At 40.9% G+C, this 19,543-nt stretch overlaps 1 protein-coding gene and 1 pseudogene across 6 annotated transcripts in view; one reads left to right on the top strand and one right to left on the bottom strand.

Annotated features, from left to right (window-relative positions):
- POLR3B (RNA polymerase III subunit B) overlaps positions 1-19,543 on the bottom strand; it is a 115,241-nt gene that overhangs the window by 19,646 nt on the left and 76,052 nt on the right. For all 6 annotated transcript variants that reach the window (XM_023527339.1, XM_023527341.1, XM_011386997.2 and 3 more), the window contains 3 exons: positions 16,939-17,097; positions 15,169-15,286; positions 11,895-12,037 (listed from right to left, as the gene is read on the bottom strand). In XM_023527339.1, coding sequence (XP_023383107.1) covers positions 11,895-12,037; positions 15,169-15,286; positions 16,939-17,097 — 420 coding nt within the window. The remainder of the gene's footprint in view (positions 1-11,894; positions 12,038-15,168; positions 15,287-16,938; positions 17,098-19,543) is intronic.
- Positions 7,411-7,529, top strand: LOC111736021 (annotated as a pseudogene).

Raw genomic sequence — 19,543 nt, 5'->3', positions numbered from 1 at the left:
TTGAGGACCGCTGCTCTAAGATATCTAGATGTCCAGAATATTTGCAAAGGAGATCAAGACGTTAGGGTTTTAACATTTCTCCTCAACTGAAATTAAAACTAAAAAACTTTCCTTCCTTTGTAAACAAACACACCACAAATTCACAACTTTGGTATATAGAAAATTACTAAACCATCTCACCGTTTCCAGTATTTTGCATTCCACTGAAGGACGGACTGTTCTAGAGATTCCTGAGCAAAGGCCCAGCTTTTTTGGGGGGAGCTGATTCACTGCACATTCACTGGTGAGGTACATAATGGCTCTCACAAAGCCCCAGAAGAGGACTGTACTTTATTAAACTTTGAATTTCTCATTAGAAGACTGCATTGGAATTCCCTTACCTAAATGTGTACTGTGAGTGAATCCTGCCTGTTTCTAAGCTGGAGGAGTCTTTATGTTCATTGGGACACTCTCTTCTTTATGAAATGCTGTCTCTTTCCTGCATAGTTAGCTCTCTCTGCTCAGTCACCCTCCATTCCTGAGGTCACAGAAGGCAATGCTGCTTACTGGGTCTGTCACTTTTTTAACGGCTACTGATCAAACACTTTCACTTGTCCAGTGGGCCTTTTCTGATCAGTGACATTCGTCTTTGCTTGTCACACAGCACTGATACTGATCCCCAAGTACGTAGTACTGATTCTCCTGCTCCACTTCACTCATTCTGTCCTCTCCAACCTTCCTGAGCTCCTTTACAACAGAAACTACTGCTGTGTAGTTTCCTCTTCACATTGGTTTCATTTAGCTACTAATTATCCTACCACCTTTGAAGTGTTCCGGCTTGAGCAGGATAGACACTCATGTTCTGTGAAAGCAAATTTTCAAGTCTCCTCTGATTGTTAGAGAAGATATTTTAAGAGGCATTAGGTACCGAAATTCAATCTACAAACTATGTGTGTACAAAAAGAGTCTCTAACAATAGCTCTGCCAAAGTTACCTTTTAATGAAAGACAAAAACCAGGCAATCTGCAGGGCCACATTGCTTTCTGAAGAACAAATGTAATGCTCTAAATGGAGGGTGCGGGGGGAGTGGGTATAAGGATACACTAAATCAAAATAATCTTTACATGTTCTCAGCGAGAACACTCGTGTCGGCTTGCAGAGGATGCTACAAAGAAACAAATAATATTTCCAAACAACTCAACATGTCAAGGGTGGAAACGAAGTTCAACTAACTAACAGTCTTAACTCTGGCGTGTGTTTAGACCAAAACAGAAACAAATCACTGCAGGAATCATGGTGTGACACACATAACTCTGAAAATTCACAACACTGTGAAATTTTTATCAGCTCATTTCATGACGACCACAAATAGCTTAAATGTTGTAGGCTTTTTTCTCCATTTCATTCACATTTTACTTGCCAACATCCAACTTTCAGGCCTGATCCGCACTAAGGGCTGGGTTGTCGCGTGGCTCCTCATCGACGCCACAGCTGTGCCTGCTGCACCCGAACGTCCCAGAGCAGCTCATTGTCATCCCTCCTTTTCTGGTCCGGTCTGTCACAGCTAGCTAGGTGAATCGGGGCTCAAAAATTCACTTCCTTTTATACCTGCTTACATTCTTGATACATTTTTAATTTTAACTAACCCTAAAACCTGACCAGAGGACCAATTAAAGAAGGGAGTGGGGACAGTGTTTTACAGTGAGTTGATTTGACAAGGAAAGAGACACCTGAAAATAAGGGTCTCGGTAAGGAGTACGTCTTAACATGAGGATTTGGCTGGCATTTCTGGAACAAGGTATGTGGGGAATAGTATTTACTCTGGATCGGCGGCTGAGAAGTGCTATGCAAAGTTATTTATCCAGGAAGATTGAGAATTTTAAGAAGATGATCGCCTTGAGGAGACACAGAAAAGATACAAGAAACATTACTGTTATCTCAGGAAAAGTCTCCGTCTTATCCAAGTGGAAATCTCAGGAGATACAGCAGTCCTGTGGTGGTAACGGGATATCAGAAGAGAAAGCTACTTTAACCTGACTTACCAGAATAGGCAACACACTTAGAATAAAAACCTGGATTCAAATCCTGCCTCTGCCAGCACTAAACTGTGATAGGCAAAGCTACTCACCCCTCTGGGCTTCAATTTCTTGGTTCTAGGTAGTAGGAAGAGCAATGCCAACTAAACGGTAAAGGTTAAAGGATGGAATATACATAAAAATGCTTGTAAATTACTAATTCACAAAAGGTAAAATGTTACGTATTTATATGCAGATGACCCAAGTTTTATCTCTAGTCCAAGCCTCTCCTTGGAGGGCCTCACTCTGTATCTAGTTGCCTGCTCAGCATCCTCACGTGAAGTCTAACGGGCCTCTCCAACCTGAGGCCGAACTCTCAACCCCTACCCCCGCCTAACGCCAAAAAACGAGTCCTTCCCCAATCTTCCCCGCATCACCAGCTAGCTGCCCAGGCCAGGAACCTCATTCTCCGTTCCCGTCTTTTCCTCCCCAACATCGATCACAAGTCCTGTTGGCTCTATCTCCAGAGTATATCCAGAATGCAAAACTTCTCTCCACTTTTTCCACTACTATTACCCTAGTCCAAGGCACCGTCCTCTCGCCTGGACCTCTGCATCAGTCTCTCTGTTTCCCTCATTGGTCCCCTCTCAAATCTGTTTTCCATATGTAATCCATGGTGATCTCTTAAAATGGTATCTTAGATTTTGTCGCTCCTTTGCTTATATTCACCATCCAACAGGCCTATTGGCTCCCAGCATACTTAGAATAAAGTCTAAACTGTTTCTCCTTTTTTTGACCACAAGGCTCTGGAGGATGTGCCCCTATCCTGTTTCTCTTACCCTATTTCATACCATGCTCCTCTTCAGGCATATGAATGGCCAGACTGGCCTTTATTTCTGTTTCCTGAATACACCAAGCTCATTTTGAACTTAATTCTCCCAGACTTTTGCTTGGCTGGCTCCTTCTCATCCTTTAGGTCTCAACTCAAATGTTACTTTCTCCAAGAGGCTGTTCCAGATCCTCAATCTAAATAAACTACTCCATCCTTCACCCCTAAACTAGTCACTCTTTCATATTATCCTTCATATACAGCACTAATCACTATTTTAAAGTATCATGTTCATATTTTTGTTTATTTCTTTTCTATCTGCTTCCTTCCCCAAGAGAACATAAACTCCTGGAGAGCGGAGACCCTGTTGGCCTTGTTTGCCACTGTGTTACTTGCATCTGAATCAGGGCCTGGTGCACGTGCGACACAACGCTGCTCCGTGATGGTGCCCCATCCGCCAGGCTTAAAGCAGCCATTGCGGCCCCTTACCCCTCCTCTGCTCCTTAGTCCCACGAGTCAGCAAGTCCCTCTGATGCTCACTTCTCCGTTGTCCACCTGTTCTTCTTTCGCAGGACCCACCCCATCGCAGCCATCTGGGTCTACATCCCATGCAGTCCCTGAAGCATCCCTTTCCTGCCTATCCTGCAAGAGAAGACACAGCACAGACCTAACGGCAGCAGCTCACCTTTATCACCTGCTGGCTGTACACCAGGTACTGTGTTTGCTGCTTTATACACATGATTTTGTTTAATCCCAGCAACGACTCCTAGGAAACCGTCTCCATTTCAAAGAGGAGGAGACCAAGGCATAAAGGGATAAAACAGCTCACTTAGGGCTCATGACCTTCATTCATCCCTCTGCTGTATCTTTCTCAGCCTGAGGCTTTCTTTAAGTGCTGACCAGAGGGTGTCCCCTCAGTATACCTACAGGAGGGGCAGGACTAACGGTGCGCTCAGGCTCAACACAGCCATCGGAACCGTGCCTCTAGGAAACAGGCTGCCTCAGAAAGCAGAGGGGCGGGGCCTCCCTTCACACGCCACGTGCACAGTGGAAAGTCATCTCTCAAAGGTGACCTAAAAGGCATTCTCGTACCGGGAAGAACAGACTTCAAAAAGGTCTTTCAAACTCTAAGATTTTATTCCTATCCGCAATAAACTCTAAACTTCTCTGCCGTGAATGGTCTTTCCATGTAATTTCGTATTTAACTAAAAGTAATCCTTTATGTTCATGTTTTTGCTTCAGGTATAAACCTCCTCATGGGCAGTAGCCAAATGCTGAATTTCCTTTCTATCTCCCAGTGAGCCCAATGCAGTTTTGAGCCTACAGTAGTGATTTAAATAGACCAAACATCTTCTCTAGGGCTGTCAAGGCAGATTCTCATTGGTGCCCAGGGTACACATATGGGAGGGAGTGTATTCAGGTATTTTGCTTGGAAAAGCTTCAGTGGGCTTGTGTGATCTGCTCCCTTACTTCTCTCAGATCTTTACGCAAATCAGGATTGGAGAGCTATGAGTCCTGGGTGATGAAACTCCTACTGCCATATGGATAAAAATGAGACATCCCATTTAAAAAAAATATTTACAAGGAAGAACAAGTTACACTAATTTGGGGGAGGGTTGATTTTGGTTTGTTATGTCTGTACATTTATTTTAATAAATTATTCCACAAACCTATTGAGCAGATACCATACTATATCAAAGTGCTGTGCTGGGTACTTCGAGGTTAAATAAATTAGTAGGGCCTGCTTCCTCTCCTCAGTGAACATAAAACATACTTAAGTCAGCCAACAAGGTATTCTGGATATTTAACAACCACGTGTACAAGGATTTTAGCAATATCATTGCTATTTTTGAATCTTTAAAATTTTATTTATTAATGTTAAGAGCTTCAAAAAATAGATTCTGCTACTATCATGTCCCTGGCTTCAGATGTATGACATTCAAAGAAAGGATCAAATGGTACACCTTACTTACGATAACAACCCAGAAAATAGACGAGCGATTCTCAGTTAAAATATATGCTAACAGTCATCAAAAGGGCATGAATCACTTTGTCAATTCTTAAGTATCTGAGAATACTTAAGAATTGACAAAGTGATTCATGCCCTTTTGATGACTGTTAGCATATATTTTAAGTGTGTGGGTTTTAAACATTTTTTAAGTTAGTTTTCAATCGCAGAAATGATTAAAATAGCCAATAAAAGCAAGAAGCCTTAGAGGCAAGCCTCCGGTCAACAGACAAAAAGATTGTGCTCTAAAAAGCCTTATCATTTTTTTATCAAAATAATTTTAACTTCAGTTCTATAAATTGCAGTGAAAAAAAAAATTGAGCACACTAAGCATTCTTGTGTTGAACATTTTCTAACAGACATACAGATTTCCAGGAAACGGGATGAAACACATGTTTACCTCCACTCCTTCTCCAAATCTCACTAACATGAGTTGAAAAAAATTAAGGTATAAATCTATAAGAAAAAAGAATTGGCAAAAGATAATTGCACAGTTTTGAAAGCTGATGAATCCAGGAAAGAATAGTAAGTGGCTTAACAGATAGAGAAAGTACGTGGAGAGGATTTTGGGAAAAGCGCACTGATTCAGCCCTCACTCCCACTGCTGGGGAAGCTGGGGAAATAGAGACACAGTAGTGAGAAAAGTGGGATGAGGTGTGGGGCCGAAAACAGGAAGACTGACTCAAAAACACCCCATCCGTCAGTAACTCCAGTGGGCTCTACCTTTAAAATGTGTCTAGACTGATCCTTTCTCACCATCTCCCTATTATTATGCTTTTCCCACTCACCACCAACTCTCTCCTGAATTATTCTAACAGCATTTTAGTTGCTCCCTCTCTTGCCCGCCACGGTCTATTTTCAACATAGTAGCCAGAATAAGTCAGATCATATTCGCATCTGCTCAGACTCCTCCAGCGGCCATCCCTCTCACCCAAAGAGGTTCTCATACAGCCTCAACTCTAACTACTCATGGCTCACTCACCCGGCTCCGGCCACGCTGGCCACCTGCCTGGTCCTCCGGCACTCCAGGCTAGCTCCAGCCTCAGGCCTTCCCTTTTCCTCCAACGCTCTTCAGCCGGGGCAGGTCTGCTCCCTCGCTCTTCTCAGGTCTTCACCCAAAGGTCGTCCTTTCATGGAGGGGGTGTACCTCAACCACTTTACCTAAAATTTCAACCACCAGCCACACTCCTCCCCTACAATGTGCTTCCTATTCACCTCCTGATCTTTTTGTCATCACAACTCTTCTCATTCATTCTCTCTCTTGCTCACAAGAATGTAAGCCCCAGAAAGACTGGAACTTTGTCTGTTTTGTTCACTGCTTAACCACTAGGGTCTAGAATAGTATCAGACATTCAAAAGATACTTAACAAATATTTGTAGAAATAATGTCTGCTTAAGAAGAAATCAGATCCCGAGTTTCTATTCCTCATCCCATATAGCCAGGAAATTACCCTTCTTCTCCAACCCTTACTTGAGAAATTGAACAACAATGACCCAAGACCCAAGGAGAGCAAGCACAGCAGAGCGGGATAAGGTACCGCCTGATAAAGAATAAACGAAGGTCTGTGCACTGAACAATGGGCCACAGCCCCCTGTCTCTACCTGGCTTCCAGGTCAGCCGACAGCCTTAAACACTGCCGCCACCCATACTCCCAGCTCTGCTCCTCAGGTAGGAGTTAGAAAGATCCTAGGTAGAAACTGAATAGCATCAGCCGTAAAACAGTTCACTGCCTGATAACCCTACAAAAACTTCTACTAGCCAACGAATTCTATACCTGGGACAAAGAGCTTTCAATTGCTTTTTTTTTTTAGTTTCAAGTATACAGTACATTGGTTAGGCATTTATATAGTTTATGAAATGATCCCCCTAATTACTCTATCTTCCCTCTGGCTCTACACACACCCATTACCTTACGGCTGACTGCACTCCCCGTGCCATGCTCCCCATCCCTGTGACTATCTATCGACTACTAATTTGTACTTCTTAAACCTTCACTGCCTTCTCCCAGCCCCTCCACCACCCTCTCCTCTGGCCAACGCCCAATTGTCCCCTATATTTGTGGGTCTGTTTTCAATCTGTTCTTTTTGTTCCTTAGATTCTGTATATCAGTGAAATCACATGGTATTTTTCTTTCTTGGTCTGACTCATTTCGTCAATTGCTTTTTATTGTTCAAGGAAGAACCAGGCATCAGAGGAAAGCTTCCAACAACAACGACAACAACAACCCAGACCCTAAAACACATAGGAGGAAAAGAAACATCACAAGAAAGAGAGACAAAATTAAGAACAAGAGAAAACCAAAAAGAAAAAGACCCCCCTCCAAAAAACTAAAGCTAAAACGGAAAGAAAACTAAAAATATATGCATCTTGCTATAAAAAGAAAGAGTATAAATTAGATTTAAAAATTGAATTAGAAATCAAAAATATGACAGGTTAAAGAAAACAAATCTGGAAAATAAAGTCAACCAAACCCCTAGAAAGAAAAATAAGAAAAGAAATGGACAGTGGGGGAGAAAAGAGAAGAAAGCTGGAGCATTAGTCTGGAAGATCCAACATATAATAAGAAAACCAGAAGGGAGTCTACGGCCATGCTACCCTGAACAAGCCCGATCTCATTTGATCTCGGAAGCTAAGCAAAGTCGGGCCTGGTAAGTACTTGGATGGGAGACCACCTCGGAAGACCAGGTGCTGTAGGTGTAAAAAATAAAAAAATAAGAGATTGTAAGCTGACAAGGTCCTTGCATTCTGTGAGGTCAACCAAGGGTTGCCTCGCCCCTCCCCCCCAAAATAAAACAGAAAAGAAAAAAAAACCAGAAGAGTACAGGAAAAATAATGGAAGGAAATTATCAACAAAACAATATAAGAAAATGTCTAAGAATTAAAGGAACTTGAATTTCCTTATATTGTTTATTATATTTGTTTTGAGTTTTCTTATATTGTTTCTTATATTTGTTTCTTATATTGAATTTCAGGACTATTTCCTAGCACAAGAAATGTTAAAAGGTCTAAGAAATTTCAGAATTCTGAGAATAGAAAATAGTAAAAGTTTCTGGGGTGGGGGTTAGGGGTACAGTGGGGAAGGAAGGAAGGGGGGAAGGAAGGAGGGAAGGAAGAAGGGAAGGAAGAAGGGAAGGAGAGAGAGAAAAACAGGGCACAGCACAAAAAGATTAGGAAGAATTTCACATAAGTAACAAAGAATCTAGATAATGTAGCAGAGCCATTAAAATCCTTAGGGAAAGGAATGTATCAAGTATAAGGACAGAACATGTTTAAACGCACATGATTTAATGAATGGACTACCCTACTAAGCGGAGAGGGGAGAAAAGTGACATCGGAAGAGCCAAGAAACAGGGGCTCAAATGGAAATTTCATGACCACCATTCGGCAGGCTTAGCACGTGTTATGGACTGTGCCCCTCCAAATTCCTATGTTGACGACCGGATCCCCTGGACACCTCCGAATGTGACTACATTTGGAGACAGGGCCTTTAACGAGGTAATTAAAGTTAAATGAGGTCCCTGCGGTAGGTCCCAATCCAATACGACTGGTATCCTTGTAAGAGGGAGGGACACCAGGATGCACTCCTGCATAGAGTAAAGACCATGTGAGGACAGGAGACAGCTGCCATCCGAAAGCCAAGGAGAAACCGAACTTGCCAACACCCTATCTTCAGCCTCAGAACTGTGAGAAAATAAATCTCTGTTGTTTAAAACACCCCGTGTGTGGTATTTTATTACAGCAGCCCTGGCAAATTAACAGAGTTCTCTATAACCTGTTTTGGAAACATTTCTAGGGCACCCGATGGAGACTGCTCACCCAGGCTCTTCCCAGCACTCCTGAGGGCTGCAGAGATCGATGTCTCAGCTCATCTATTACCAGTTCTTAACACACTGGCTCAGAGAACCACCACTGAAGTTTGGAGCAGGAAGAGTGGGAGCACTATAAAGGCAATCTTTTGGGGGAAAAAGTGGTCCTAACAAACTGACGATGTGGACATTTGTGTTGAGAGGCTGTTGATGATACAGAAGAATGATAATAAGGAAAGTTAAGCAAATAGAAAAATGAGAATAACTGCAGAAAAAAACAAGGCTATATAACAAAAGAAATGCATTCAACTGCTTGGTTTGGAAGTGAGCAACATTTATGTAGTCATAACAATGCAATCTAAATAATTAAGTAACCCAAAAGTATGATAAGTCTATGCAGGGAGTAGAGGTGGAGAGTGGGGAAGAGAAGTAACAAAATGTTAGGTCCTACTATCTATCAGATAATAGGAAGTCAATCTCTAAAATAGATGGACGAATATATGGCTATTTAAGAATATAATTTAGAAATATGAAGGTAAAAACAAGAAGAAATTGCTTCTGGGAAGCAAAATTGGAAGAAAGGTAGATACTGATGTTTTTCAGTACAAAACCTCCTTCTTAGACCTTCTTAAACCATGTGCGTTTATTATTTGAGAAATATTATACTTAAAAGAAATAAAATTATGTTAAGTATGTCATTCCTTCCATTACCGTTAAAAGTTTACACTATTTTTTCCCCAATCTTTTCAATAAATCTGATGAAGCTGTAAAAAGGAACTATCAAGGGAATCTAGACTAATCAGAAGGTTTTTACTCTTGGATTAAAAGCCATCTGGAAAAGGAAAACTAGCAAGATAAATTCTCACTACAAGTGAAAGGTCACCTAAATCCAGGAGGACTTCTTTCGGGTTTGTGTAGAGATGTACAAGCCAAAGCCACCGAAGACCGAACAGATCTCTAAAATCTGCTGTTTTAGGTCACTGCAATTTGGAAAACACTTCTGTTAATGAACGTTATCCCTACCATATTAAGACTAAAAAAACGCTATAGCATGAAGATTTACTGACATTTTACCCAGAGGTCTGTATTTATAGGAGCTTACTAATCAAGTGTTTTTTATTTTCAAAAGTACAGCTTTGTCTACACTATATGTACACACATACTCACACATAATGTATAGATTAAAATTTGTATAAAATCAATCCATCAAGAGTATACGATCTGTCCCTTTCACTTCTCCTACTTCGATTTATTCATATAGTCAACCATTATCAAGTATCTATTATGTCTCTACTATGAGAAAGGCTCTAATAGGCTTTATGAGAATATGAGGACATGGTCCCTGTCTTCAGAAAGTTTAGTGGAGTTAGAACACAGTGGATAACCACTGAGATGTATGCCAGCCTTCAAGCCTTCACACAATACTCTGATTGAATAAAGCACAAGGATTTGGGATACTTGAAGTTTGTGAAATGATTCAGAATGGAGATGTTCTCATATGGTGTGCCTTCTTGCAAAGCTCCCAGTGTCAACATTTTGTAAGAAGAGAACCCAGGTTTGCTCTTTTCCAAGTAATAGGTCAAGAGGCTGTAAACAAGGTTACGGTTATCCCAAAATGACTTGGGAGTGCATCTCAGAAATTGTCAAGACCAAGAGAGAAAGAGAAATGGTCAATATAGAGAATTTGATTGTCATCGGTAGGAAAGCGGCAGAAAACACTAGGACTTGTTTAAAAAGCTATGTTTAAAAACACTCAAAAGGTATTAAGAGTTAGCATCTTACGAAACTGTATGAAGTAGAGGTGTCAAATTCACATTTATAGATGGAACCAACTGTTTCTTATAAAATATTGACAGGCTAAACAATCTTGCATCTGCCAACTGAACTAAAAATGCTTTTGATGAAACAGTATCTTAGCCTGAAAAACTTTCACTGATGGAATGACGATTAAGGCTGGATTGATTCGACCAAACAAATTAACATTTGCTATACTTGCTTGGCAAATAAACAGTTAAAACCAGCAAGAATATAACGTGCAGTTATCTTTAAACCAATCGATTAAGAACAAGATGTCATACTAGTAATTTTTAAGCAAAGGTGAGATTTAGGGTTAAAAGTAGCCACTGTTAATGACCATTGCTATCCTTTCTTCAGCACATACCATGTGCCAGGCACAATGCTAACTGCTTAACAGTCAGGATAGCACAGGAGTTAGTTAAAGGGCCTAGACTCTAGAGCCAGGCTGCCAGCATTCAAAAACCAGTTCTGCCACCAACTAGGGACCTCGGGCAAGCTACCAATCATTCTTTGTCTCTGTTTCCTCATCTGTAAAATGTGGATAATAGTACCTACCTTCTAGGTCGGTAAGAGGAGCAAAGAAGTTAGTCTATGTAAAGTGCTGGGAACACTCCCAAGCACACGGTCGGTGCTACAGAAGTGTTAGCTGCTGCTGCTGCTCTTGAAACTAGCAAGCGGCAGACTCACAGCTCAAACTCCAAGAGTACCTTTCCACTTTTAAGCAATACACATAATGACTAAAAGAAACCCCTGGTGATGATGAGTTAATCAACAGTGACATAGTGCTATGTCTCTTGAAGATAAAACAAAACCAAACCACAGATGGATGAGAACCCAGCGTAACCCTCTACGGAAAGAGTGAGGCTTGCCAGTGGGACCGGATGGAGAAATGCCATCTGGGAGAGAGGTCACTTGCAGTGGACCAAGCAATGCACTGGAGTTGGGAGACCTGGGTTCCAACACCAGCCCAGCAACCAACCAGCTGGGTATCCTCGACTGGTCGCTTAACACGCAGGACCTGAACTTTTTCATCTGTTAAAAAAGGGGCAGACGGTTCTGAGGTATCTTCCGCTGACATCTTATGATACTATGACCTGATAGAACATACAGTAGTTTAAATATGTACCTTTCATAAAAAATAGGGATTACTCTGCTTTTTGAACAGTTATCTGTACTTCAGTAGATATGTCACCTAGAATGTATTTATAATTTTGAACAGTTGCAGAATGAAATAAATAGCATAGAGAGGCAATTCTATGTATATTTTTAAATGCCATTAAAATATAAACAGGTTAATCTGAGAAACAAAAGAAGAATAATTTTGATAACGACGTAATAATTTTTCAAACATACTGAATTTTTTAATGGGGGAAGTTACAAAACATTTCTTACACCTGTGATTAATAAATATTTTAGTATATCTAGTTTTATAAACAAGTTGAGAAATGAAACAATTTACCTTTCTGCCCATGACGACTGCTGAATTTGTCTCCAATCTCTGGACGCCTTGTCTGTCTCAGCAGCATTTTGATCAGAAAAGCATCTTCGGCATTTGAAGATATCATCACTTTTTCAATATATGAATCTGTTGCCCCTTTGTAGCTAATGTTAAGAGAAAATCGCTAAAACAGAGTTTTCAAACTGCCCTTTGTGAATCTATCACCCCAGGCCATATTTTATTCACTACCTATCACAGGTATTTTGACATTCCCATTTGGGGCTCTAAAAAATGGCTTTCATTTTCAAACCTAAATCTAAATGTTACAATTTCCCCTTATAGTCCTTGTTTAAAATGGCTAACATTTACTAAGCATTTATTATGAGGCAGACATAATGCAATTTAATCTTCACCACAAATATTATGCACATACCGTTATTCCCTTATTATAGAGAAAGAAAACTAATGCTTAGAGAGGTTAAAAACTTGCCCAGGACACACGACTCACAAAAAGTAGACCTGGGATTTGAGCTGACACCTATCAGACTTGACTCCAAGTTCTTTTTAAGTAATAGCACTTTTTAAGTACTATTTTTATCTACTGAGTTTCCTGTTATTAATTTTTTCACACACTTTGTCTCTGATCTGTTTTTCATACAATTAACATTTATTAAAAGTCCACTCCGTGTCAGGTCCTTGTAGGCCATACATACAGAGACTAGGTAGACACAGCTCCTGCCCAAAGGAACTCACAATCAGATAAAGGAAAAGAGAACAAGAAGTGCAGAGCAGCGAAGGTATCAGTGCTATGAAGGGCAGGAAAGGCCTGAGGGAGGAAGGGAGGCCGAGGATGAGTAATTAGACTGGTAGGAGGGCCAGGTGAGAGCAGTACCACGAAATCAAGGGAAGAGAGACGTCAGTGGTGTCGAATGTTCTAGAAAGGTCACATGAAACTCATCCCTCCATCTGACAACTGTTTACTTATTACCTACTATGGGTCAGGCACAGTACCAGGTACTAGGAGTACATGGTGAAAAAAAGAGACAAAATCTTGGCTTGCAAGATTAGGACTGAAGAGTCCGGTGAATTTGGCCATTCTGACCATCGGTGGGTTTTGCTATTTGTTTACGATCTGCCTCTCCGCACCCAGGTGTGAGCTCCACAAGGGCGGGGATTTCTACCTATTTTGTTCACTGTGCTGGCGCACGCACTTAGAACAATTCCTGGCATATTGTTAGTGCTCCAGAACTATTTCTTGAGTGAAATGAACGACCGGGCTGTCTCTGGTGACCTCTTCCAGAATCGTTTCAGTGGGATGAAGAGGTAGGAGGTGACAGAGGTTCAGAAGGCTCAGGGAGCAGTGGAAGGTAAGAAGTGGAAGCAGAGATTACAGACCTCTCTTCCAAGGAGCGATGTGCTCAAAAGTGGAGTGGTAGCTAGAAAGGAACACGAAATCCAATAAAACGTTTTATTGTCTTTTAAATATAAATATCTGGGCACATTTTCTAGCCTGTGAGGAAGGAATCAGTAGAACATGGTGGAAAATATGGGAGGATAGAAGAGAAAATGACAGAGCAAGGACCCAAAAGAGTGGATGAAATGGAACCCAGGAGGAGGAGGGATGGGCTTTGAATAAGAAAACAGATATCCTCCTTCGGGACAGGAAGAAAAGCAACTCGCACAACCACTATTGTAATTCTAAAATAGCCTTTCACTTTGTAGGACTCAGTACAAGGGTCCTGACCCCTCTCCCAGGTGGAAGGTCCCATTTTCCTCTCTAGGCTCCCGCTCTAGCGACAAATCCATGGCACCCACGACACTGCCGCAGTTAGCACAGTGGTCAGGAGTGGGGCTGTGTAACCAGACTGCATGAGTTCAAATCCTGGCTCTGCAGCTGGTAGTTGTGCGACCTCAGTCAATTACCTAAACTATCTGCACCTCAGTATCCATGCCTTTCAAATGAGGCTACTAAGAACAGAGCTCATGGGGTGGTGTAAGATTAACTGAGCTAACATATGTAAAATGCCAAGAGCAGTAACTGGCACAGTAAAAGTTCTCAATTAAGCTATTATGATCATGGTAATTACTGCATGTATTTTTTAAATAGGCCTTTGCCAACTAGATGTGACTCCTTGCAGGCAAGGCTTATGGCTTATATTTCAGTTCTACATCTCTGGCACTGGGGCACGGCGGCTAGCACAGAGCAGGCCTCAACCACTGTGTGGTGAATGAATTTGTTAAACTGCCTTTCACAGCCCGGGAATCGGCTCTCCTATGTCACCCCGTACTCCGGCATCATGAACTGTTAACCTAGTTCACCTTGGCTAAGCTGGATATCTTGTTACTTCTAGTTTTGTTTTGTCATCGTAGTGTGGTTGCTGTCATTAGCCTGTGGCTCGTCTCACTAAATCTCACATTTCATTATGTTTTGGAGCTCAGAGGGAATTTGGAGATGAATGAGTCTGACTCTTTCATTGTAAAGATGAAAAAACTGAGGCCAATGGAGTTTAAGTGCTTTATCTATGTAAGATAACACACAGCATAACCAGCACTAAAGGCCAGACATATTCTAGAATACTGGGAATGCCACAGTGGCCATGATGTTTTGTCATATTTTTTTACCTTTTTTCCGTTTTGGAAAAAAAGTGCAGCTCGCTGCCAGGGTTAATTTAACATCACGCACAGGAACGCCACATTTTCTAGGATTTGACATTTTTGCTGACTGAGAATTACTGTATTTTGTAAATGAAAATACCACTACTAAAAACAGAATGCTATAAACAGAATGATATCATTTGTTTCCAAAGACTGTCGATACACTAAAGCGATGCCAAGGTAATAATAAGAGATATTTCCTAGCAAACTTCGGTGGGTAGGACTCTAATCAGCCCGTTAATCTCAGGGTCAATGCTGCAGCCGCCAAGTGCCGCTGGCGAGTATTCTCGGGGCAAACAGGAAATGGGTTAAACACACAATCTGAGCATGTCGCTCCCTATGGAATGAATTCCCAAACCTTCAACAACCTAACCCCAGCAAGCTGCAGCAGTCCACCAAACCCGTTTACCCTTCATTTCACTCTTTTCTCTACCTGGAACCCCTGCCTATTTGCCCACAACTCAAACACAGGTTGGAAGGTCTCTGTGATTCCACAGCTCAGTTTTATCTTCCAGGCTGTGCTGTCTTCATAACAACCATTAGTACCCCAAATTGCTTTTTCTACTCCTCCAACCTTCCAAGGTCCTTCTTTTTTTAAAAACATCTTTCTGTGTATTTCTAAGCCACGACCAATACATACGTGATGGGCACATCTTTGTACTGTGGCTGCTGCGGCACGTTACTTCCTTCCAAAGGGATCTGAGTTACTGTGGGCATGGACTTATTTACAAGCACTTGTTTGTTTTCCACTTTCTCACCTAAGAAAGAGAGAAGGGTGTCAGACAAATCGTTATATCATCTGTATGGCATGCAAAGATTATTTGGGCATAAAACTGGGATTAGACTTGGTCCATGAAGTCTAGACATGGGAGAAAATAAAAATGAGTCCATATAGTAGGAATTAGAGTTCAACAGGGCTCATTTGCAATTTTGCAAGGCCTTTTAAAAAAATCATAGATTCAGATCACAATGTGTATTAAATTAAGAAACCGATTTAGGGGGCCACATTAACAAGAGAAACGTCCTGTCGGTAGGTAGCAATTTTATATATCTCTTAGGGTGTTAGGATGGATTTGGGCCACTTATTTTTATTAATAGTTATTTCAAACTGAAATAAGCCACTGCCAACTTAACTTCGGCAATGAGAGAATCAAAAGATTTCTTTGATTTTCCTGCTGTTCTCACCTTTGCTTTGCATCTTTTCGTGGTAAGCTCAAAGACCAACTACTTACTATTGTACTATCACAGCACTTATTTTCCCAGCCACATGACCTGGGCTAAGAGTGAAAGAAATTCTCCAAGAAACAAAGGTAGCAAGAAGGAGAGGAAGCCATGCGCTGTGTGGCTCGGGCCCCACAGCAGATGCAGCGCTCACCGCCCAGGCACCATCAAGCTGATTTCCTGTCCTGAGCATCTCCCCAGCCCAGCCCTTCTCTCCACCCCACAGCAGCTCCTGTCGCCTGGTCTGCTGTGAGCTCCCACTTGGTTCTCCTCTATTTTGACTCCTCTTCTACTCTTTTCTCCATACTATAGTCAGAATGATAACTTTGAAACGCATATCTGATTCTATCATTGCTTTTAGGATCATAATGAAAACGGTCACAAGGCTACAAGGCCCCTGCTCCCACCTCCCTTCCCGCTCCCCGCCTCTTTCTCTCTAGACTCGCGTTCACCCGCTGCCCAGCACTCTCTTTGTCATAGCCCACTGGCCTTCTTACGGTTCCTTTAACTGGCAGGCTGCGGGACACCTGCACAAGCGCTTCCCACTGCTCAGAACGCACTCCGCTTCCCTCCTCATCAGTTGCTTCCATGTACCCTGCAGAGGCCAGCTCACTTCTTGGGGAAGGCTATCCCAATCCTCCCGGCTAGTCAAATCTTCTTGCTTTATACAGTATGGCCTCATAGCTCCTTATATGATCCTTAACTTGTTTGAAATTAGACAGTGTGTTTAAGTGTGCTCCTTTGATCGGTGTGTCTCCTATACAAGCCCATATGACCCATAAGGGCAGGGGCTGTGGGTTGCATGAAAAAAATTCATTACAAATCCATAATTACAGTGAAGTCACACTTTTTAGGGGAAGATTTTAAAGTCAGTCTGTAAGCTAAGTGCCAAAATGATGAAATACCAGTGTAGATTCAGGAACGTGACCTTATTATAAGTACTTCCTTAAAGTGGCTGTTATTCAAAATTATAACTACAGAAGTATATCTCGAAGAGATTACTCCCATGTAAAAACGCATGTATAAAAAGACTGGAATGAAATTCACCAACAATAACCTTACTAGTTGAGTGAGGATAGTAGTTTTATAAGTTGTTATTTTTTCTGCACTGTTTACCAAATATTAAGATATATTACTGAATAACTTAAAACTTCAGAAAGCATACATTAGAATCTTTTAGGGCCTTTACCTGGAGAACAAATGCCATCTGCATCTAAAATTTCATGTCGCCAGATGGGTTTCCTTGTGGCAGCGTCCAACATTGGCCCCATCACTTTATCAAAAGTCTGATTGGTATATCGTTTCAGTGTACATTTAGCATTTTTATATACGAGGCAACGCCCAAAGCCTATAATGAAACCAAAATGGGTGTCAGAACCACGAGCAGTAGAAAACTATGAGAAAACACAGATTTGTGTTATTCAACAACCCACTCCAAGTCTATTCCCTCCACACACACACACACCGCCGAAAAAAACACCCCAAACTGCTCTACACTTGGATAATCTGGGACTGGCTAAACCAAATAACCACCTGCTAATCTGAAGAACTGGTTCAGGGCTCCTTCCCTACTTACTGTCTGTAAACGCTGGAATCTCTACAACCGTTTTCAGCATGGAATATTTGTATTTCATTACGTTGAAGGAAGGTGAGAGAAACGTTAAGTGTCACTGTGATTTTCTTGGGGCACAGAGCCACAGAATGTGAGAATTGGAGGGGGCCTTAGAGATCCCTGGCTTGACCCCTCTATCTTACAGGTATTGTAAGTGAAGTCTGAAGGCATTAAGTGGCCAAGGTCACCCAGCAAGTTGGTGGCAGAGCTGAGACAGACCAAGTCCACTGATCAGCCGGGATTCTTCTTACGCGTCCTTTGGTACATAACTCTCGCTAACGTTCTCTGGAAAGTTTTACTTTTTCTGATTTTGCAAATCAGAGGAAGTCTCAAACAAGCAAACAAAAAAAAATTAATTTTTTCTACAGAGAGAACAGAAAATGAAAATAAACAATGAAATGATTTTAATGGGAGAGACAGTTTGCCTCTGCCGTTAAGACTAGAATTTACTTTGCTAACATTTTTAGATCACATTTATCTAGTAGATGAGGGAAAAGGCCTGAGATCAACTATAAACTAAACATTAATAAAATATGAGCAAAACAGATGGAGCAAAGAGCTCAAACACTGAATCTCACAAAAAGATTCATCAGTGTAGAGTTGCCCAAAAGAGCTGTCATTCCTTCAACACTAAATTCCATTTCCAAAGATTCTGTAGCTACATTTCTCCGCCCCTCAACTTCCCACCCTGCTTTGGCCAAGCAGTTATTTTAAACTGGATTCTCTCTCTAATCTCCCCAGGATGTAATGAGCCATGTCAAGAGTTTGCTTAAATAGGAAAATGTCTCAGGATTAAATTCTAGCTATTACTGATGAAATAAATGCATGGCTGTAAAATACTTCACTTACGATTCTCCTGCAAAAGCAGAACACTGACGAGAAATCTAAGAATGTAAATTTTGAAAATCAATCAGGAAAAAATGGATTTCTAAATAAAGTTTCAGTGCTCTAATTTTTTAAATGGGAAAGTAACTGTGCAATGAAACAACACATTTCTATAACTGGATGGTAAATGAAGACATTTGTGTGTCTTTGAAAAAGGTCTTCGCCATTATGGCTCCTAGTAAATCGTGTATGGCCGTAATCGACTCGGCTCCAAGAGCCAGCTGCTTTGGAAACATTACATGATCTTCAAATCTCGTACAATGGCCATTAACTGCGACATGCTAGAGTGCAGTGTGAATCTGAACTGCATGAAATCAAGAAGTGTTTTTTTTTCGAAGTGTAAGTAGACATTTTATTTACAGGTGGTAGCTTAAAATCTAGTGGATGGTAAACTCAGATCATTAAATTGTGTTGCGGAGTTTCTGACAGATATCACAAAGTCTTCAGATTTCCACATAAACGTTACCAGTTAATCAGAAAGGAAAACATCTAGTTTTAAAGCATGGCTGTTGTCATTTGGAGGAAAAAAAGAGGCATAAATTAAGTGCAGCCAACATTAATGCCAAAGACACATGTCTAGGAGTACTATTATGGCTGCCTAGCAACTTCAAAGAGTGAAGGGGAAGGCAGAGTGGGTATGCCAGAGAGGAAAAAGAGAAACAGATTATGAAGAGAGAAGTCAGACTTCAGATCAAGTGATGGCTAATATACCATGAAGCGCTGAACTGCAAAAGTAAACTGTCAAAAAAAAAAACAGAAAGAAAAGCATAAAAACTATAAGGCAGGGTTCATGTACATGTATTTTTAACTTTTATCATTTTGCTAATGAAAAGGTATAACATAGGGTTGAGATATACAATTTAAAAAATAGCCTTTTACATACAAATGTTGCTACTGTCCTCTTAAACAGGTTGGTTGTTGAATATATAACTAGATATATTCAAAAAACGTATTTCATTTATTGCAATTCCTTCTAGAAAATAAATTCTTACATGTTTTCTGTTGAGGAATTATCTCAAGTGAATAAAGCAAAATAACAAAGAAAAGAAAGATTCCTTAAAAATATATTTAATAAATTACCTCTATATAATATTCATTTTTTAAAGTCAATACCAAAACCTAACTGCCTCTTGTTTGTATATTATAAAACTCAAATCACTTGAACTGACACTAACAATTTGACATCAAGTGACTTTTACATTGATCATCCCTATATCTAATTCTGCACAAAGCACTCGGTGTCAGAGCTTTGAAAATTCACTTACCTCTGTCCAAAGAGGCCTTGTTTAAAACAAGA

Source organism: Pteropus vampyrus, unplaced genomic scaffold (assembly GCF_000151845.1).
Source record: "Pteropus vampyrus isolate Shadow unplaced genomic scaffold, Pvam_2.0 Scaffold16, whole genome shotgun sequence".
NCBI classification, from domain to species: domain Eukaryota; kingdom Metazoa; phylum Chordata; class Mammalia; order Chiroptera; family Pteropodidae; genus Pteropus; species Pteropus vampyrus.
Note: the sequence above shows the minus strand (reverse complement) of the source record. Positions and strands in the feature narration are given on the sequence as shown.